Here is a 23590-nt window from a genome sequence, read left to right as displayed (position 1 = left end):
CTATAGAACCCAACAATCAAAATGTTTATCAAAAGCAAACAAAGAGGAAGATAAAGAACTTCTGACATATAGTGTGTATAGATGGTTGGAGACTGTGAGAAATCGAAAGCTCATTTTCACTGAACTGGTAAAGCATAGCTGAATATAGCAAAGACCAAAGGCTATGAGTGAAACACACCACGTTGTGATTGAGATATGACAGGAGACAGATTACAACTCTGTGTATGGCTCATTACCAATAGGTTTATGGTGAAGTAACTCAGCCATCTGATAAGCCCACTGTGATTGATTTAGAATTAGAAACGTATGCTGCCACGGAGGCTCAAGATTTCACTGGTTCTAAAAATGGCACAGATTGAAAAAATATGAGCATATTGAAACAATCATACTTCTGTGGGTTGCAGCCGTCTGAGGGAGAATTTGGCAGCACACCTTCATGTGACACGATTTATAACTGCATTTGTATAGCTTTTCTTTAAATCACCTGTTGCCTGTCAGAGGTTACGTGGGATTTCAGAATTGTTGTCTTTTATTTATATGGAGAGCAGAAGTGTCCAAAAAGGTTTACCTCAGTGCAAAATTTATTGTTCACCATCCATCACAGATAGATGGCTCAGAGGCGCCTTCCTGTTTTGTAATGTGCATGTCTGCTTGTCTGTGCACACAGTGGCCTTTGCTTAACCTGTCTGTTTTGCCATCCAAGCATTAGCTGTGCTCGCTGTCATCTGCTAGTAATAGTTTTACTCTTTGAGGAAGCCAAACATTGTTGGTTTTCACTCAGTTGGCCAGTTGTTTCAAACCAAATTGGTTTTGAGCATAGTTTAAGACTCTGCCTTTCTTCTTGGTTTTCCTCTAAAGCCCCTTTCCCAATGGACGAAAACTAATTATGAACATCTGGCTACTGTCTTTAGTGGGAAAGGTTACAATCAGGATTCATTAATGAGTACTAATCGGCTCTATTTCTGATCCACTGTTATGGACCAACCTTTTTCTGGCGATATGCAATGTGCTGCTGTCCTCAAAGCTGCCAGACTCCAATGGGAGAAACTGTATTTGACCTCGTCGGTTATCAAAACAGCATGAACATGAATCAAAACTGTCTTTGTTAGTCTTCCAACAAATCATCAACTATGATTTCAGAGTGAAAAACAGAGGGACAGATGTAAAAGTTTCTGATGAAAAAAAGAATTACGGATAAGACACTGACAATATCTATTACTGTTTACTCACCCTGTTTTCCACTGACGTTGAACATCAAGAATACAATAAATAGAAAGGCAAACTTGTCTACTGGTCTATCAACACTCTTTAGTGTGTTTTCTTCATTTAGAAAATCTGCATGTTTTTTTCTGATCAGGAACCCTGACGAGCTTGACATTGGGATTTGGCATCCACAAGTCTCTAAAAGGCGCTATGCTAAATCTTAAAAAAGCTCCTGCTGCGCACAAGGAAATGGCCTCTCTGTTTTCACCTTCCCCGCTGAGCTGTAGTACTGAAGCAGAGTGTGATCTGATTAACACTGTCTGCTGACCTGGGAGCTGCCCTACAACTTGAAATCCTTAGCTGCCATGGGGATTCAAAGACACGGGAGGAGGTCGGCTCGGAGCACATCGCGGACCTATTCAAGTCAACCAGTCCAGAGGAAGAGGAGATCTTGGCAAATGTTACACCTATCTCTTTGCTATCAACTTTGCTTTGATATGTTTTATAGACAGACAGACTTTCATACATCTGGAGACTGTAATGTTTTTTTTTTAAAGCTGGGTTGTAGTCAGAGAGGAAGAATGAGCAACTATTCCAGAGATAGTAGGTGAGACAGACACGTTCACTGAAACCTGTAAATCATAGAATTGCATTTTCACCTGCTTCTGTTCGTGCTGTTTCCAATCAAACGGTTTTAACAGTTGGCTGGGACGGAGGGAGTGAACCTGCCATTCAAATACCTTAACAGACACTGGGGTCTGTTATTTCACTCGATGATGCAGTAAATCCAACTGATTTAATTAAAATGTACATGACATTTTCATTCGCGCAGTGTTTAAGGGCTGAGCTTTCCAACTCCAGCTCCCAGTGGACTTGATGTGATTGATTTACAACATGAGCAGAAAGAATTGTCTTCTGGTACTAGTAAGTCCAATGGAGCAGAAGGGGATGATGTTTGTTCATATAGAACAATAGTACCACTTGTACGCCAACTTTAAAGAAAATAATGTTAAATGTTAACATTTGTAATTATCGGCCATATTAATTGTCTATAAATGACTTTTAAATGGTTTTTCAAACAATGTGTAGCTGGGAATGAATACAAAACACTCTGAACATTTTTGTTATAACTTTAAAGTGTCAGTAAATTATTTAAAATAATTTCTTAACACAAGAACGGCTTTAATATTTTACTTTAACCCCCTATATTTAGTATTAAAATGAGTACAGTAATACTTTGTAAATTGTTGGATGTTTTTAAGTGTTTGTTTATGTATTTGCCAACAACTATTAGCTTTTGTAACAATTGTGGTCAATTAACAGGCTGCAGCTGTTGATTCCTAAATATACACGTGAAATGGAACATATACAACATTGGATAAAGTTAATTCCATATTATATTTTCATTTGACATCTTTAGTTTACTATAAGATTCTTTGTGATGTAGCTTGTTCTTTGCCACAGTTTATTTATATTGTAGTTTGTATCTTGGAGAACAAGCACATGCATGGATGGAACGAGTCAGTTAGAAAAACCAACATCTGTTCATACAACTATATCAACGCGTTTGTATTTGTTTTTATATACTGCTTAGAAACGCTATAAAGCAGGAAAGAGTGGTTAGGGGGTTGTTAGCTGCTATACCATATTTCAGTACTAAACAGCACAGCAGTTAGTTAAAAGCCCCTTGGCCTTCTTCAGCTAAAGACCATAATGGTGAGGTTTTGCTTCGCCTTTCATCGTTTAATCTCTCAATGCTTGACGCTATAAAAAAGGCTTACTGAGTGTGAAAGCATTTCCCTGTTTGTTAGAACGTTGTTTTGAGAGAAACTGAGCTCAGCTGAGTACGATCAGAAGAGTCGGGGGACCCATTGAGGTTTATAACTGCCATGGGTCAGATGTCAACAGTAGGACGCATACAGTTCAGTGGTTATGATCATTCCCTCCCCTGAAGTAAACCCTTTCACCCACTGCTTAGTAAGTCTCTGCACTGCGAACTGGTGGGAGAGGAAGAACATGTGATCTCTAACTTTCGCCATGTTTATCTTTCTTTAACTTTTGCTGTTTGGATTTGAATGGCTTCAGCTTTGTGTGTGTGTAGGGTTGGAACAGGGGTAGTGGTAGAAGCTGCCGGGAAGAATCCCCATGATCGCACTACTGCTCCTTTCTTCCACTTCACATTTTCCCCTCTTTCTCTTAGTCTGTCTGTGTCTCCTTTATTCCTATGTCTGAGTGGATTCTTCTAATGCTCACTGAATATTACTGGATGTGAGGACATGTCAGAATTTCCTGACCCCAAAAAGAAAAAAAGAAAAGAAATACATCTCGGGGCTAATGGCCCTCCACTTTTGGCCTATAAGCAATGGCAACTGATATCATGTTTTAAACAAAAAAGATATGTATAAATGCAAATGTTAACTATTGCACTAAATGGTAAAAAAGCATCTTTAAACATATCGATGTTATCAAGATGAAGTACACAATTTTTAAAAATTCTGTCCTGATAAATGAATTTTGGACATTAGTTTGATTATGCCGTCATATGCCTAAGTCATACTGTAAAGCCATTTATTCCAACAACATCACGACCTGCCCTTCATGTGAGTTCAAGACCCAGGTGTTGCACAATTATTGTTCCTCTTTTAAATGCCCAAATCACTGATGCACAGCTGCTGTAATTATAATTGTTTCAGACAAATCCATTATTTGAACAGTTGCGTTTCACCTTATCCAGCGTGTTTGGAATGATTTGTCAATGGACTGTAACTCTTAAACAGGGGACATGTGCGTTTGGTTTATAGTTTTGATTCCACCGGGAATTTCCCTCTTTCGAAGTTCATATCTGCATCTGTATTTCACTTTCCTCCTCTCTCTTTCTCTCTTTATGACTGTCTCTCCCACCCTCTTCTTTCTAATGTATCTGCACATGGAATTGACGGCAAGCTCTGCCAAGAGTTGCAAAACCCAAAGGCTTTCCCCATCCCTACCGGCTGGATCAGACTTCTCTGTTGACATCCGTCGCTACAGGATACTATTTCACCGAGCTAACAGATTTCAGATGGGGAGCTGTTATTAAGCGGTCTGGAGAAGGAGACCTGCTCCTGTTTACTGACGCTGCAGGTATTTACATCCACTAAATACAAAACCAAGAACACTGGATCATCAAGACCAGAGTATCTCAGTGTGGTTATTATGATCAAATGGAGCATCTCCTCGTTGAATGACATTCAACTGTTTGTGCCTGGGTAAGCGTCCAGTGATGAAGTCCAGGAGCTGATCCTGTTCTCCCCGTAGAGTGTCAAAACAGATAACATGTGTCTTTCGGCAAATACATTCTGCTTGTTTTAGTATATCATTTCCCAGTACTGTACGATTTTTCCATGTACTAACGATTCAAGGCAAAAAAAAAAGGCGTTTGAGGTTCGCAACGTGGTCGCAATAATATCAGCTATCCCGACAGAGGGACAGTGTTTTATGGAAACGCAGTACTGGTGTAACGTTTGCGGAGATTACAGAATGTTCTTTCAATCCCAAACAAACCAACACAGTAACCATGATCCAATAATAACCCTTAAAGGGCCAAAGGGATGTCAATTCTGCACATGCCACAGAGACATTTTTCCTTCAGAGCACCTGACCCAGAAAACAGCGTATGGGGCCATATACATGCTTAAATGTTCAAAAAGGTCTCGTTTCTCAAACTGCCTTTTTACCCTCTGTCTGAAACCAGAGCACGGTCTGTTCTGATTGGTTAGCTGGCTGGCGCTGTTGTGATTGTTCAACCGCTTTGAGATGTCCCGCCCGTGATCCCGCTCGTAATCTGCCAGTCCATCATGTACAATGTGTTGGAGCGCTAGTCAATAGAAGTGCGAGCGTTACATAGTGATGTCATCATGTTTCAGAAATAAACAAAGGAGGCCAAAAGAGGCATTTCAGGCCCGGGGGTGGGGGGGGGTGGTAGTGTGTGGGAGGGAAACCTTTTAAGGAATCCCCCAAAAGCATCACAAGGCCCCTTTAAAACGCGCCCCCCATTCACTTCAATTCATCAAGATGGTTTCCGTATTTGGATTTTCTCATTCAACATCGAGGCATGCGAGAAACAAATCAAGTTACACGGGGTGAGTTATTTATATTCGAATGTCCACTTTGGTATTGAAGTAGTCCTTACATAGAAACGTCACCAAGTTACAGGTAACAACCTTCCAGCCCTGTTAGTGATCATGCTGTCAGAGCCGTCAACAACACTGCCATTTGCCATGTTATGATTCAGTAAAGAGAGTGTCTGGCCCCATGATCACAGATAGTATACAGGAAGATCCCGGCCAAGCCACAGGCCCTGTCTGAGTCCTGACCCGCTGTGATCCGTGCGGCTCGGTGGCTTTTCAACGCGTGCTTCCTCAACCTCAGAATGTGAGCCACATAAACCGAGTCTCTAAACTGCTGTGTTGGTAGAAAGTATAAGAAATACATGACGTACGATGAACTGAAGTAATATCACTTTAATGAGTAGATTTCAACTTGGAGAGGGAAACCTTGTGGCTTTACTTTGCTATATTTGATTGTATATCACTGATGTCAATTTTCCTATTGGCAGATCACTGACTTCCATACAAAGACAACATAGTGTGGCCACTTTTTAAACAGTTTGAAAATATGGAAGAAAATACAGAAATCAATCTTTACGGTAGTAGATCTGCTATACACATTTGGGCCAAATCAAAAGTCTCCAATCTAAATGTGTGCGTGTATCAAATCCCAGACACAAAAGAAACCCAATTTGTTTAGATAATTTAGTTCTTTAGCAGACACATTCTTTCTCAGTGACTGTGGATATTATGACGGAGCGACTGAAACCAGACCAGATCCTCTGGCTCGCACACGCACACTTAAGAAGCCAGCGCGCTGCACTGATGAATGGACTGGATTCGTACTGATTCATTTTGCAGCGCTTATCAAAACGTATAATATTTCCAATTGTTCTTACAAATAGCTAAAAATCAAAGCGCTAATATTGTTACCCCATTGCCACCGTCATGTGTAACCACTTAGATACAACTATTTGCTAAACTGCCAGCAATCTTAGACAATAGAGTCTATAATTGAGTGGATTTTACGTTAGTGTTTAAGATAAAACCATACAAAAAAATCAAATGGAGGCTCTTATCTTTAGCCAATGGGACAGGGATAAAAGAGATGTAAGAAGAACAGAGCATGTTAACTCAACTGCGAAGATATTCCTCTTCTATTTCAAATGCGCAATTCAATTCTCTGGGTTCCACTTATCGTTACTTCCACACCTTATAGATCCAACTAATCTAGTGTATAATCAGACTGGTGTTTTCTTTACAAGAGTAACTTCAAGTTTCTCACCATTTACTTCTATTAGGTAAGGTATTACGTTTTTATTTACTTATTCATTTTTTTATTCTAGCTATGCTTCTCTTTTTCAATGTGATATTACTACAAATTCAGTTTGTAAATTAAAATGTTTGCATTTTGGCACTTTGGCATTTGTGTTCATATCAATATCATATTGCATAATGAGGTCTATCATCTACTAGGGTAGTAGTTACACATGCAATACAATGTAAATGCATAAACATAGTAGCATTTGATGACAAATAAATCAAATACACAACTCATACATGTATCATTAATATCAACGTATATTCTTTGTGAACATGTATGAGACTGTTTATCGCCCAGCCCTAAGCTAATTGATCAGGTAACACGATACTCAACCTCCTCTAAAACAGTTTAGAAGAAAACATCATTTGCAGTTTTTTTTATCCTAATGAAAATAAATAATATAAAATATTTTGCTGATCCCAAAAGTCTAGTTGCTAATCTACAGTTTAGGATTGAAAGGACTCGTGAAGGCCAATCCTAGAGAGCAGCCATCTATTCATTTTCCCTATGACTATACAACTTCACAACAACTTGTACTTCTACTTCAGTGTGTCACGAGCTGCCAGGAAAACATGATCCCTAATATGAAAATGCAAGCAATGACAACAAGAGTAAAGACAACCCACATCCTCTTTGTAGTCATAAATAATAAAGAAGCCATCACCCTTTGCCTTGCACCCGTCAATATCACTATGTCTAAAAGGAGACTATGTTCTTGGCATTGCACTTAACCACAAGACAGCCTTTCTTTCTGTGCACTAATTAGCTTGAGCTTGACCTGCCTCCCAATACGCCGGGGGGTCAGAGGTGGCGGGTTGTGAAAGCACGGGCTGTCACTGGAGCTTCCGCATCTCACTGATTCCACTAACTAAAAGAGACACACAAATACATACAGCCCCAACATACGTACAGGAGCAGCTCTGCTTTAGTGAGTCCCATTAGACACTTCAACCTCCACTTTAATGAACACTCCCGTCTAAATCCTCTCTCTCTCTTTGCCCCCCCTCCAATCCCAGAGCCAGCCTTGCGGCACACTCCAATGTTTGCGACTCAGCATGTTTTCAGCGCGGTGCGGACGCGCTCTCAATCATCATTAGAGGTTTTGCGGAGTCCTGGGGTCTGGGCAACTTGCCAGGATGTGTAAAAGTTTCCATGAGGAAAGCCTCGAGTTGCCTTCAGAAGCATTGGTGGTGGACGGAGATCCTCGGGAAGGTTAAAATTAATTCTTTTTTTTTGTCGCCGGAGGGAGGGAAAGGAGGGCCCAACAACAATACTGTTTTCATTTTGAGAAAACAAGCTGCGTAGAGTTTCAAATGCACCAACCTTGAATTGGAGGAGGAAACAATCACAAGGGAAACTACGCTGTAACGCGAGGCAATCAGAGCACATATGTCAAATGTCAGAAATCGGCAGAGGCTGCGTTGCACCCTGTGTTTTTCTTATTTTGGGGAATAAGGGCCCTCTGTTTCCCGGAGAGGCAGCTGGTAGAAATCTGGCCCTCTGATTAGCACAACTTCATTTGCCGTGTGCTGCATTTCAGCTGCACTTCATGATATCACCCGTCGCCCTAGCAGCTAATAAGACCGGACACACGGCAGCAGCCCAATAGAACCAAACTGAGCACAACCAACACACTGCTTCTGCTCCAAGCACACACACGTGTACAAAAACATCTGCAGCATAATAAACACCAGGAATAGATGACAGAGTAAACAGTTGGCAATAAGCGTTGTTAAAAACAAAAAGCCATGTCTAAGTTCAAAATAGTACATGTGTGATGTGTGTGTACAGTATGTGTCCGTGGTTGTTTAAGACAAGAGGGGGTATGATGTCACCACAATTGTTCCTTCAGATGTGTGACAAGGCATGCGGTCATTTTGGCATTTCTTTATTTGGCCCAATTAGCAGGCCGTACAAGACAAACTTGGAAGTAGCCAACGCATTTTTCCAATGAATTCTATTGTTATATACACTGATGTCATTTGACTGGCGTTTTGCTCACAGTCATGTGCCTTGTAAAGTGCACATAGCGGGCTGTGAGAAAGTACGAAATGTCTTAAAACTTCGGTTTTATATCCCAATATGCGCTTGTTTACAATGGTGAGTCAACAAGGGTGTTTTATCCTCTTCTTACTACTTTTATCTAAACCATGCTGATCTATCGCATTATTTGAGAAGTTGGACGGCCTACATGCCACTGTGTGAAAATGGCTGCCTGTAGATCTTACTGCCTTCTGGATTCTTCCCATAAACACATTGCAGATACCATTGCCTCACGTCTTGCACAATAAGCTATAAGGAGGTGTTTTGCAGATTACAATGGAGACTGTGTATGGCAGTCAGGGGGGTTGACATCCCTGAATCCCTCCATACTAACCAAGCTCCTTGTAGTACAGTAGCTCAACGTTGATAAGTTGAGTGATTTCTCAGGGGCTGTGTAACAAATCTGAGCCCGGCCAGAGAGACACATTTCCTCGAGCTGATGAGAGCCGGAGGCCTCAGCGTTCGAGCGTGGGAGGCGCTCCACTCTTGGGGAAGATCAAGTGTGCTCCCGCAGACTCCAAATCACCGGCCCTGGATTGCTGGGGAGGAACGCTACTCTACATGGCTGGCGTTAAATCACCGCCGCTGAGGTGAGGTCATCCGCTTGTCTTCCCTCTCTAATGGAGCGCTCAGCTCGCTAACGTACGGTCCTAATGCGTACGGACGGGGAGCGGGATGCCCTGCAAGCTGCCTTCCGATCTTATTTATTTTAGCTTAAGGCTCATTTGAGGGGTTTGGGATAGGGCCGGGCCTGAGCACAGTAGATGCCTTTGGAGTATGCTGTTACCACCGCACACTTACAGGGACGCCAGGAGCTCACCACAGATTCTCGCACAGACGTTAGGTGATGCAAAACGGCGGCATATTGAGGTTTTTCAAGGGGCTGCCTTACTGTCCTTGGTCAATCAATACACATTCCTGCGCGTCACTAATGCAGCTGTAATCACTGGCTGAATACATTTGGCCACCGGGTTGGAGAGATCGAGCCTGCTAAAGTGACAGTGGATGGAGTAGTGGGGAAGAGAATAAGATTACATGATTTCACCTTAGCAAGTGCTGTGTACATTTAGTATATCTTCATACTGTTGGTGTAAAAGTAACCCTTGCCAACCTTATTAGAAAATGCTAAATAAAGCTACAGTTTCACTTCATTCAATTAATGCTGAAAGGGAAGCTCCTGCCATACATATTGAAAACAGAACTTCACATTTAGTTTCAATTTAGAGTTCCAGAACATTTCTATGGACTCAGAAAAAAAAGAAAGAGAAAAGAAACAGGAAAGAAAACGTTTTTGGGAATCAGTTTATAGAGCTGATAACAGACAGACACCCCCCTGTGTCTGTATTGTATGTTTATGAGGTGAGGACTAATGGGACTCATCCGGACTGACATATATGCTGACAACTGCATTTCAACTCAATTACAGTTCCACAGCAAAACTCCCCTGATCCCCTCGTGCCCATCACCCCTCTACTCCCAGAGCTGTTGATTGAGTTTCACACACACACACACACACACACACACACACACACACACACACACACACACACACACACACACACACACACACACACACACACACACACACACACACACACACACACACACACACACACACACACACCCACACACACACACACACACACACACACACACACACACACACACACACACACACACACACACACACACACACACACACACACACACACACACACACACACACACACACACACACACACACACACACACACACACACACACAAGTATAGTGCAGAGTTGCCTTCCCCCCACCTCCATTACGATTTTGAAGTTTTAAACTGGCACAATGCCACAAATGTGCTCGATGAACATACTGTATATATTCATATCATAACAACAAGTGGAGCCTCTGCTAGCAAAGATAACAGCTTGGCGACCTAAGAGACATAATGTGGGCAATAAACTCAACCATATGGTCCCTTGGGTGTAACCGGTTTCATTGCCAGAGGGAGATCAGTGACCCCAAAGCCTCCCCTGATGACGACAGCCGCATGGTGTCGACTCCACGGGGAAAACACGGGAAAACAAAGCCTCTACCTTCCGCCTCTCAGCATCCCTCCCAGAAAGATGTGGGGGGGGGGGGGTTTGGTTTGGTTCAGGAAACCCCTGGCCATTGTTTTGCTTCCTTCATTAGTCGTTGTGTCAACAGTTTGGTTGGCTACGCGTGTGCCACTGTTTTTGTTCTGCTGCACACCGGCCTGACCTCACTGCTCTGATGTTTTGACAGATTGTTTCAAAATCCCATCAAGGCAATTTACTGTTGTAAAGCAAAGCCGCCACTTGGACAACATAAGCTGGACTGCATGTTTCAGCAAAGCAAATAAATCTGCCGTGGTCTAAAATTGAACAAATGTGACGTAAATCTGCCCAGGAAATACTGAGGGGTGCAGCAGGGTGCGGCTATGTGTGGGGGCTTGCAGATAAGCAAGAGGTGTTAAATAAATGTAATGTGCTACGTAAACAGCCATTTCTGGCATTGACAGAGAGCTCATAAAGAGAAAGCTAATTTGAATGCTTATCTAATGGAAAGTTGCAGAAAAACGTATGTACACCTTGTTTTTTGTAACTTACCATCATCTAGGTACATCTGGTCCAGTTCCTGGGGCTCCCGTTTGACGGTGATGGCCATCGATGGGGGGCTGGCATCATCATCAGTTAAAAGGCTGGGCGAGCTCTCTCCGGTATGGGTCTGACCCGGTCCGGGACTGTAGGCCTGAACGAATGGGCTGTCCTCTGTCCCACCAGGAGTGGAAGGCTGGGATACCGGGGATGACGACGGACTGCTGCTGTCGTAGATGGTGTGGTAACCATGGGGCCCTGGGCTGTTGAGGTGGTTGGGGCTGCCCTGGGAATGAAGCATCCCGAGAGGGGAGTTGTGGTCTGGCGATGCTGGGTGGGTGAGGTTTGGGCCGCCAGAGGTCTCTTGAATCACAACAGGGCCTGGTGGTGCCGCATGATCGGGGCTGTTGGGAAAGCACTTGCTGTACGCCACTGGGGACAGGTCTTGCAGGGTGGGGCTGGAGCTGGGGGATGACGATGGCATGGCGATATGGCGAGGTGGGCACGGGGTGTAGCCACCAACCAGGCAGTCGTCAGGATTGGTAAGAGTCATGATGGGAGTGGGCCTGGGCCGGCTGTAAAAGGGCTTTGAATGCATGGACAGTCTCGCAGTCCCCAGAGAATCATATTCATCATTGGGTTCTGTCTTTATTATCGGCACTGAGGGGGAAAAAAGTAGAAAGAAAGGTGGAGATATTAAAAAAGCGTGCAGGGCATCCACGTGGCGCAATGAGTGTACGAGTCAGGCTTAATAAAGCTGTAAGCATGGGCCGTGCTACCTTCCATTATCCAAACAAACAACCACCATTCGATATGGGCTTGGTGTCAACTTGGCTGAGCTCTCTAACAGAGAAACCCTCACGCCTTCCAACTGCCATCCCTTTTACCACATCATGAACCAAAAAAAAGAGCAAAGAATAAGGGGGGAAAGAAAAATGGATGAGTCATCAGTGTGGAAAGCCACAGCTGGCTCTAATAACGAATAAGACCTATTTTCTTTGGACTCTCCTTCAGGTCTGATATCCAATAAAAGTTACTTTAAAGCTCTGGGCTGCTGCTGCTGCTGCTCAAGGAGCCCAGGACCCCAAGGTTTTTCTCCACACTCTAGAAGTAATTGTTTCTCTAAGGACTGAAAAAGATAGAGGGAGAGAGTGAAAAAAAAAGAGGAGATGATTTGATTTTGATTAGGCTGCCTGAGCTCCTTAAGAGGCTGCAGAGCTGCGCCTGTGGTTTCAGGAGCTTCAGGCCTCAGCTAATGCAGGAGAGTGCTATGACCCCACTTGATCATGCTGCCTCCTCTCGTCTAATTTCTAATCCAGTGCAGACCGTCTGCACTGTTTCCTGATTCGTTCTGACGGACAGGTACTTCCTGTTCAATGTCAAGAGTAGTTACTGAAAACAACTTTCTATTAATTGGACATTTCAAAACGGACCTATAAGAAGTAGAGGGATCCATGTTAACAAGCTCACTGGAGTTATTATATAAGTATTTATGCGTAGACTGTGCCAGCACAAAACTAATAGGGCAGCGTTAAGATACCCAGATGCATAGCAAAGGCTTCTGAGTCACAATAGGCACACTGTTTCTATTCCTACACATTGTTAATGTCTGTTAATGGGTGTGGTGAGCGTTTGATGCCAACCACCACCATTAAGAGCTTTTGGGCAAAAATGTGCTCGGAGTGACATTTACTCGAAAGGCGTACAGATGTCAATATGAATAAGATGCCTGTGTGTTTGCGGTTGTACACAATAGAACCTTTGAATGATCGGAAAAGCAAAGGTTGCAATTGAAATGTATCAAGCGCGAAGTGTGTCTTATGAAAGACGGGCTGTTTTTCAGCGTGTTATTATTTGTGTGGGAGCAAGATTTGAAAAGACATTAATCGCGCCTGTAAGCCTCTGGGGTGCTGAGATGCGGTGCAGTGAGAACGAAGCAGGGAGCACATTTACGTCAGCCCTGTCTGCTTTCAGAGCCCAGGGAGCAGGCCTGGTGTCTGGGGGAGCGTCGTAAGGCGAGTCCCATGGTGCACGGACGGGCCTCCTCTATACAGCCTGGGGAGGAACAAGCACGTCACATGGTGGAAGCTACATCAACAGACACTTCCCTCAATGGTTCTTTTTTTGTATTCCCTGCCAACTCTTCTGTGTGAATGGATGACACAGTGCCATGATGGTGCCAAGATGCTTGATGCCAGTGCGGTCATGCGGAAAAGCTAATTTGATGATTTTGACATTTTAGCTTCAATTCAAAAACTGCATTGTCATGTGAGTTGAATTTTCACCTAAACTGGCTCGATAGAACCTTAACATTTATGAATGGAAATATCATTGTAAAAAGGATTTGTATTTGTTTACATCGTCATGGTTCTGAGGTTTCACCTATATTATATTCCGAATAAATCAAGCGGTTTGAACCAAGCAAAGCAAATGTAAACAATTTTGAAATCAAGATTTCACTGGAAGCCCTTCTAAAGATTTAACAAATCTGATGTATTACGTCACAAAATGTCCTGCCTGCAAGCAAAAGCAACATGATCATTTAATTGAGGGGTGAATCAGCAGTATCTCAGAAGGCATGGTGTACTGTTGCCCTTTACAGTCCCATTTTGTAATCCACTTAGAGTGCATTTTTGAAGAGAAGTTTGGCTTATTGCAGCTTAACGTTTTTATTCCCAATAAGGTCATTTGTCAACATTTTTTTTTCTGTATGCCTTCTGACTGTGAGCGAGACTGGCAAAACAGGAAATCAAATCACATTGGACTAATGGACTTTCTTTTAAGTTTCAAACAACTCCTCTGCTAGAGATATAAACAGAGGTCTCCCTTCAGCTCCGTCCATCTGTGTGTCTCCTTTCTACTTTGCACATGAGCTAAGAAAACAGATTCACAAACCAGGCGAGTCCCAACTTCAGCTGGCTTTTATTTCCTCCCAACCTGTGGGTTATGGCCCACAGACAGCTGATGTTCTGCACATGGTTTTCTCTCCATTTCTGCTCGTATTAAACTGATCAGGTCTGATCTGGTATTTTATTGAGGATTTGTTTCCTCAAGGTAATGGTCTAAACAGGATTTAGGAAAGCTTGTACATACTTTAATTTTCAGTAGACTCGACTACTGCAATAGTGTATTCACAGGGCTGACAAGAACATCCATCAGAACGCTGCAGCTGATTCAGAACGCTGCTGCCGAGTCCTCACTAACACTAAAAGAGTGGATCACATCAGTCCGGTTCTGAAGTCTTTACACTGGCTTCCAGTCGGCCAAATAATAGATTTGAAAGTACTATTGCTAGTTTTTAAATCACTAAATGGTTTCGGACCAAAGTATATTAACGATCTCCTGCATAGTTATGAACCATCAAGGTGTCTCAGGTCTTCTGGGACGGGTCTGCTCTCGGTTCCGAGAATAAGAACAAAACATGGAAAAGCAGCGTTTAGCTATATGCCCCGACAATCTGGAACAAACTGCCCGAATCGTGCACGTCTTATTAGCAATCTGGCACCACTACATGTTTTTAAAGCTCGGTTGGATGCTACACAATCAGATGCTGTTGGTACCTGTACATGTGGATAGATATGTAAAATGTAATCGCTGTAATTAATGCTGTATGATGTCCTTTTGTTGTTCTGTTGTTTATGTTTTTATGTCTTCATGTGGAACCCACTGCTGCAGGTCTCCCTTGAAAAAGAGATCAATGATCTCAATGGGATTTCACCTGGATAAATAAAGGTTTTGAATTGAATTGACGTCTGCAGAAACTCGTACTATTTTCAAATCAAGACTGAAAACATATCTTTTTGCCGCTGCTTTTAATTGAGCTGTTCATACTCACACTGCAGTATGCCTTTTATACATGTATTGTATATCTGTTGTGTTTATTTTATTATCTTTTCTTTTTAATGCCTGTTGTAAAATGTCATTATATAATGTGTTTTTACTGTATTTATTCTTAAAATGTCTTTTAATTTATTTTGTAAAGCACTTTGAATTGTCGCGTGCTGAAAGGTGCTATATAAATAAACTTGCCTTGCCTTGCCTAATGGGAATCTGGACACAGTGCGTCTGTGCCTGTATTGGTATATTTGATTATAAGGGCTGGCAAACAGCGTGATTTTACATTTGGAAATTACCTTGCAAAGGAGACCATCTCTACTTGTAGCCATTGGGCAAGGTTGATCATGAATGCAAACGGTTTGATTCTAATTTGTAACGGTTTGTGGCTGAGGTATGACATTGTGTTGTTACGCTGGGAATCATTTAACATGGAGCAGGTGATGCACCTGGTGCACCGTGTCCCACTGTGTAGGCAATCTTGGCACCCATAATACTGTTAGTATAAAACCAGTGCAAAACCCAAAGCTGTAGACATGACAGAAACAGTCTAGTTTTTCGGAAAAAAACATGACTGTGCAAGTATTTACAACAGAAGAACAATGTGTGGTTCATTAACTTTTCCTCTATGTGTCACAGAACATGTTTCGGACTATCCCCATTCCCGCTCCTACCACAAACCAATGTAGCAGAGGGAGTCAGCGTTAAGAATAGAACTTGATATTACAAAGGAATCTCCTGTAAAAATAAAAGGGGTTCCGAGAAGTTCTTCACTTAAGCTTTCGGTCATTGCCGGGACTTCTTCTTAACGTTTCTTGTTACATGTGGTTGGTGAAAACTGTTTATTTTTTGAAGATCACGGGTCACGTCTTTACACAACAATGATTGGATAGGAGTTTGGAAACGCGTTGCTCATTGCATGAGCAAGATAAGGACACTTTTACTAAGGGTGCATTTCAAGCACAAACACTGCTGGAGGTATATCAAAAGCAAATGTATTTCTTCTTGCTCTATTGGCTCAAGGCAGCTTTAATCCAGTCAGTATAGTTTAGCTGGCAGCAAATAGCTCACATAATCGGCTTAAAGGTTCTCAAATGTGACTTTATATAAATATATTGTGGAGTATTGATCTCCAGGAAAGTAGGTCCCTCTTTCACTATTGCTGTCCAAGCTTCTTTGAGCTTTGTTTAGCTAGCAGAGTCGGCCACATGTGCATGTTAATGCACGTTTGGCTAGCTAATGGCTGCCACTCTGCACTGCTCTCAAACAGCGCTTAGAGCTGATCATGGCTTCTCCCCCCTATGGCAATGTCACCGAAGCGTAACTTCCACCTGCCAGTTTCCCCTCCAAGTAAAGACTGTTAGCTCTGTTAGCATTGTTAGCTGCCAGCTCAAACATGTGAGCGCTACAATGTTGTGAGCCGCTTAGAGACAATCCGCCTGTTTGAAATTTCAAATTGTGAACCCTTACCTATACTTTTCAAATATTATATGTATGTATGTTATTGATTACCCTTTCTGGAAAGATAAAGGTCAGTATATTTTGCTCACTAAAGCCCAACTGCTTTGCTCATAAATATATTTGTGCTATCAGATTTATTGTAAAGTCCTAGTGACACATTTCAGAGTTTATTTCTGACTGGCTACAATTCTGTTGGGTCATCAAAATGGCAATGTTTCTTTTAGGTCTATATTACACCTACATAAGATCACTAAGGCTTATCTTTCTATGTCAGCTAGTAAGAGACAGCAGATGCAGCTTTGACAGCACTACAGACTGCATCTGATAAAATGTTATATGTTATCATTGGAGGCAGGGCGAGGCCTTGAGAGATTAGAATCCGTTTACATGTCTATAACAATACAGTCATCATTGAAATAATATTCTCTTTAGAGCTGAGCGGATACTGCAGTATAGTAATACTCGGCATTGTTGTTCAGCCGCATTAGGTGCCAAGTGCATTTGCAAGAAGGCCATAGGACCTGAATGGAAAATAAAGGTGGTTTTCACTAGCATCTGTGCCGCAGAGTGTTTGCTTCATCCTTCCGCTGTTTCAAACAAGTCAGGCTATTTAAAGGGTTGGGTTTGTCTTTTTATAGACGAGCAGACATCAGAGTGTGAAAGAAATGTTCTCTCTAAACAACGTCAGTGACCACAACTGTGCTTGAAGTGGGACAGTGGGCCGGAAGAGTATTTTCATACAAGCAGGCGAAAAAAAAGTGTTGACAACAGTGTGTGTGTACGTGTGTGGGTGTGTGTGGGTGTCCTCATCCCCAGCCCGCCCCGAGTACCTGGCCACAGTGTTGTTTCTCTGTACACACACACACACACACACACACACACACACACACACACACACACACACACACACACACACACACACACACACACACACACACACACACACACACACACACACACACACACACACACACACACACACACCCACACACACACACACACACACACACACACACACACACACACACACACACACACACACACACACACACACACACACACACACACACACACACACACACACACACACACACACACACACACACACACACACACACACACACACACACACACACACACACACACACACACACACACACACACACACACACACACAGCCTAACTAGGATTTCCTCATTCTTTGTTGCTGTATTGACACCATGAATGTAACACAATCATCATCAGGGTCTGTGTACACTAATTATAACCTATACAGTCTTCTTTGTGAATGTAATTTCATTCAGAGAGCTCTGAATATTGCTTTTTTAAACACCTTGGAAACTGAAACGTGCCTTTACACAATTATATTTACAACTAGGGAATTTGGAGAGCGATGGCCCAATGCCCTCTCTTACAATATGAACAAAAGTGAACAATAATGACTATATCCATCCTTTGATTCGGAACTACTCCAAAATGGATCTTTATTAGCTCCAACCTTACACCAAGTTTCATGAAAAGTACATTTTCTGCAATCCTGATGACATAAACAAAAACAACTGTAGAGTGATACATTATTATTCAAACAACGTTCAAATCAGATTGAAAGTACATAGCACATGTCAATAGTATTGCACAATTAAACGTTGCTTGTGACTGTAAAGGCTATGCTGCCCACAGAGATTTACAGTTTACTTCTGCGATCATGGCAGTACTGCCTCAGCTGTTATCCAGCACTGTTGTAATATACAAATATTTGATTTAAATACACAATATTTGTTTTTAGGGAAATTGTTGTCGTATATTTTAATGCGTGTCTTCAAAAGCTTGGTAAATCTCAAAATAGAACTCAATAGCTTGTGATTCGTGGTCTCTTTGGTGGTAACACTTGTGAGTTAATTATGCTCCTTTAAGAAGATATCGGCCCTGCTTGTGTGGTCCACATTGTACTTGTGGTTTACTTGGCAACAAAGAGAGAACAAAACAAGTCATCTTTTAATTAGCGCTATCTTTATGCTCAGGGAAATGACTTAGAGATGCATAGCGGAGACCGATAAGCCTCCACATCACCCTGTCTCTCTTTCCCCGTGGAAGTACAGTTTATGAAATGGATCGGCTTTATAAGGACAGTGTGTCTGCTGTGCACTGGTTTCAGTCACCCAGAATGAACCCATCATATAATCAGGCATCTCCAAATAGGGTCTTGCTTTTCTTTGTCTCAGGGCTTCATCCAAAATCCCAATCACTTATCTCCTGTGGCAATAAATACATCTGCTGATAATCCAAATGTCACATCGTATTAACAGCTGAAGACTTAAAACATCATATGCTCTCCCAACAGCTTTAGACCCATCAGACACCGATCGAAGAATACAAGATACCATTGTTTTGATCTAATATATCAGTGAACCTGCTCAACGGCCAACAGCACTGGACTGGCACTTTAATGGAAAATGTTGGTTCGCTGAAGTTAATTATATCTGAATACACATAGATAAATATAAGAGTAATCCATCTGGATAGTGAAAGTGATACTAACGCTGATATTACGCCTGCACCCATTGTGAAAAGTCCATAGCTCACACTGTTATTGTGGGGCTGAGCTCTTCTCTTAACTCTCTGCAATACATTCTTCAAATTCCAATGTGAAAGCCATCTATACACACTGAAGCCAGGGACACATGATAAACACAGAGAGAGGTATTCCTGGGGTTTTCAGGTTGCTACATGAATGACAGGGCAAAGCACTGCCTGGTAGATGCACGTGTGTGTGTGCACGCATGGATGTGTATTTGTGTGTTGGTGCACCAGGAGGGCATTGTGTGAGGTGGAGTGTGAAAGTCAGGTCGCCGGGGGATTGACTTCTCTTCATCAACAGCGCTCGGAGGCTCTGTCACTCAGCAGGTACACCTCATCGCTGGGGAACGCACTCTCACTACAGAATAAACACTCCTCACATCTTCTGCTCTCACTCACAGTCTACGGCCAAGAGGTGCCAGGGCATCAAGTCAGACACACAGACCAAAAACGGGCCGCAAATTTCACATGGCATGTTGACAGCTGGGGTGTACTATAGTGGATGGATGTCAAGACCTGTAGAAATACTCTACGTGAGATGAATGCAGAATGTGCAGCTGGTGAAAATGTCTTTGAGTGTCACCAAAAAAGAAGGGGAACATATTTATGATGATTACCGTTCGGAGGCAGGAAGGTGAAGGTCTGGCACTGGCTCCTCTTCCTCTTGCCGTTGCAGACGTAGAAGTCGACCTGCACCGGGCTGGATATTCTCTGGTTCCTGTACGGCGGGATCTCCACAACAAGAGAATTCTAAAATATAAATAAGATGCAATATGACATTTCCTCTTTATGAGATAATACAGCAGCTGATACCATCATCAAGTAATTAGTTGTATTTACTCATCTGATTTCATGGAACTCTTACAGCAGATGTAAGTTTGTACTAGCACTTCCTGTAGCCTATTAATCAACAGCTATGTTTATTTTACAGCTAGCCTTCATTTAGGGTACTGTTTCCAAGAGGCTCGGCTGGGACTAGTCTAAATGAGCTTGTCTGGACTGTGTAGACGGAGTAGTAGAGCCCATGAGGTTGGTCCAGTGCCCATGTTTGTCTATGAGGAAAACCCCAGGGCTTTACCGTTGTCCCTTTACAGCACAAGAGGAGGGAGGTAGCCGGTTTATTTGTTTGCACAGCCATGCGTCCCTGTGGAGAGGCTCGCCTTTCCCCCTCCTCCCCTCTAGGCCAGACCTTGGCCAGTCTGGACGGATCTGAACTTTCGACTGCTTGCTTTCTGACAAGGGAACCTGAGTTCCTCGTGTCCAATTCCTAGGATGGCTGTCATTCACGTGAGGGTCTTTGGCAGAAGAAGGTTGTGGATAAACGGAGCAGTAAAGGGAGCGATGGAGGTGGGGGGTCTGCGTCCTCCGCCCTCGTCTGCCCTCCAGATGACGACACATGCAGGTGGCTGATTGAGTGTGTTAAGTGTGTGCGTGTGCACATGGCTTTTCCCTCTCCATCCTATCCAATGAAAGTTAGCACGCTCTGGACGGCAATAAAAACACTGTTGGGCGGGCGGTCTGGAGCACTTTAGTGTAGTCTAGTGGCGACTGATGATGATGAAGGCCAGGGCTGTCTTGCTGTCGTTGCCTACTTGTATGTTAGATTTATAAATAAACATGCGTATTTGTATATCATCGACCTCGCCAGCTAAGCCTTGCACGCCCGCTAATTTTCCAGCATCTGGGACTCCAGCCATCGCACATCAACCAGCCCTACAGGCCAATTAGACATTAGACTCCATATTTACCCTCCTGATGCAACCGAGTCATTTACCTGAGTCAAATAACAGCAACAACAAGGAGAAAAACAGCCTCAAGTTGCACCATTTACATGCGTGTTGTTAATGTTAGACTCCGTGCAAGTGTAAATTGCCTTGGTTAGTTTACACAAAAACGGGGGAAGTGGGGGGGGGGAGGACGAGACGCTGATGAAAGGCATCGGCAATTCAAAACATACTGTCATCACGCACAAGCAAACAGATTTTCGGAGACCTTGTGCTCAACTCTCCACCCCGAGAGCAGGCCTAACGAACCTCAGTCAAGTCTTAATTAACTCCAGAACACACGCGGCTTTCTGTGACACGTAGAACAACATTCGCTTCATTCCCTCTCTTGGCGACTCCCTTTCACTCAGTTTTATATTAACACAATCTGAATCTGTGGCTGGTTGGTTTCTTTTCTCATTACGCGTCTCATGAAAAGCAGCAGGTAAAAGCACAGGGTGTAATCCGCCCTTGGCTGCATGATCGCGGGCACAGGCGAGGTGTTAAAGTCCAATTCAACACTTTGCTGTGAACTAATAGTCTGGCTATGCGGGAGAGACTGTGGCATGAGTGTGCGTAGGTTCATGCTTTTATTCGTCCTCGATGTGCATGTGTTCGAGCGTGTGAAATGCAAAAGCAATATGACAGTCCCTGTTTACTCCGTTAGGGTACGGACATTTTGTGAAAATTCCATTCAGGATTGCATGAGCTAATCATCATTGTCTATTTTGCAACTTGTAATGCCTCAGCCAAGGTTACATCATTGCAGGGGACAGATGAGGAGGAGACAGAAAGGAAAAGAGAAAGTGTCAAGGGAGGGTGGTATTGAAGAAGCATTTCCAATGAGTCACTTTGGTGAGGTGCACTTACATTTTTGACGGAGTCCTTGTCAACTTTGGCTTCTGTCTCCCACAGATGATGCCCATCTATTGGCAAAAGAATGACATGGAATATTAAGCATTATTCAATCAACATGGGCTTTAAATGGAGATGTACCTAATGTCATGTGGAAGAGATGTGTGCTCTGGCATTTATGTTAATGCTGCAACAATTCACACACAACGTCTGGAAACATATCTTACAAATTGTTAGTTTTCAGACATTCCCCTTAGAATGAAGATTACAACATTGTTAGGTTTAAGAACAGATTATAGTTTGGGTTTTCAGTTAAAGGGGACATAATATGATCATATTTAGGTTCATATTTGTATTGTGTGCCTCCACTGGGACTTGTTCACTTGTTTTTCTGGTCAGAAAAGGCTTCTTTCTTTCTGAAACTGCCCTTGCTGCAGCACCTCTGTCCAAAACAAAAGCCAAGTCTGCTACGACTGGTTAGTTGGCCAGCTCTGTTGTGATTGGCCAACAGCTTAAAAGACGTGTTAGAAATGTGGCGCCCCTTTTCATATCACGTATAATGTATTGTAGCGCTAGCCAATTGAGGTCATTTTAGGTTTTGGACAATGGTGATAGCTATTGGTCACTGTTCTATGACCTTTTACACACACATATTATGAAGGACCGGAGGTGTGTAACAGAAATAAAAAGTTTGTCTGTCTTCAACTTCTTAAGTGGGAACTCTCATCTTAGGTGTCTATCACCATTGAATGTGCCACTATCTTTTGTCCCTTCATTAAATATTTGATGAGCTACTTTTTTTCCCCTCTTACTTCTATTCTTAACTTTGCTCTGTGAAATAACACCCCTTAGAAAAAGTGCAGCTTTTGCTTGGGTTCCCTTTCTTCTCATCTCCATCTTGTTGTGGTAAGGTCGGAGGTTTCCCTTGCTGCCATGCAATAAAAAGGTCTGTGAGCTACTGCAGCTGTTGGGAGCCTGCAGAAGCTCAGCTCACATTCTTTGTTTTCTTCCTGTGATTTCATGCCACACCTTAGCACACAGACTCTCTGGGCTCTGCTAGGGCAATCAGCACCAGCCACAGTGCCATTTTGTTTCTTTCCCCCCTTAAGAACCAATGACTCATTAGAGCTGTCAGAAATAGAAGTGACACAGAACACTCTTTGTGTCAGCGACACACCATGTGATGCAATAGCATGGGCACTGTGGCACAGCTACTTTATGTTCGCTGGGGTAAGCGCCAGCTGTGGCTTCTTGGATAGAATCCCCTGCTGAAACGCTGCACTTGCGTCTGGGACAGGAAGCCATCAGATAAGATAATCAGACTCAGTTTCCAAATAACTGATAGCAGAAGTCTAGCATGTTTTTTACATCAGGCAGTGAAGTAAAAGAATAAAGGATCCCAGCTATGGTTGGTTTATTATTGGTGAGTTGTGGTAGTGGGGGCGGGTGGTCAGCTTTATTATTCAGGGAGTGAACATCAGTAGATATCTCTTTCCAAAATGGCCATATTAAAAATCGAGGAAATAGAAAAACAGACGGTGAACAGATCAGATAAGGGTTTTTCTATTTGAACTTGGGCGGAAATAAGAGTTGCATATGGAGAAATGTGCCTCGCTGTAATGGAGACGATGACCGAGGGAATAGAAGAAGGGGTCCTATAGGACTGCCATGCATGGTGGATTGAGATGCCCAAAAGAATGAGGCTCAGAAAAAGGAAGGGCAATGAGCACAGACCGGGAGAAGGTCAGAGAAAGACAGAGACGAACAGAGATGAACGTTCCTCATGTTACGTCTAGGGGAACCGAGAGCGAATCTCACCCGCCTCCGCTCTGGGAGACACTCCA

At 43.0% G+C, this 23590-nt stretch overlaps 1 protein-coding gene across 3 annotated transcripts in view; it reads right to left on the bottom strand.

Moving 5' to 3' along the window:
• LOC117461586 (nuclear factor of activated T-cells, cytoplasmic 1-like) overlaps nt 1-23590 on the bottom strand; it is a 61473-nt gene that overhangs the window by 10874 nt on the left and 27009 nt on the right. Inside the window, exons 7-9 of one of the 3 annotated variants that reach the window (XM_034103521.1) lie at nt 21762-21817; nt 19746-19878; nt 11269-11916 (exon numbers count right to left, since the gene is read on the bottom strand). In XM_034103521.1, the coding sequence (XP_033959412.1) occupies nt 11269-11916; nt 19746-19878; nt 21762-21817 (837 nt within the window). The remainder of the gene's footprint in view (nt 1-11268; nt 11917-19745; nt 19879-21761; nt 21818-23590) is intronic. The other 2 variants (XM_034103522.1, XM_034103524.1) reach the window with 2 other exon arrangements.

This window comes from Pseudochaenichthys georgianus, chromosome 16 (genome assembly GCF_902827115.2).
Source record: "Pseudochaenichthys georgianus chromosome 16, fPseGeo1.2, whole genome shotgun sequence".
Classification (NCBI taxonomy): Eukaryota; Metazoa; Chordata; class Actinopteri; order Perciformes; family Channichthyidae; genus Pseudochaenichthys; species Pseudochaenichthys georgianus.
This window is presented reverse-complemented; position numbering and strand designations above follow the sequence as displayed.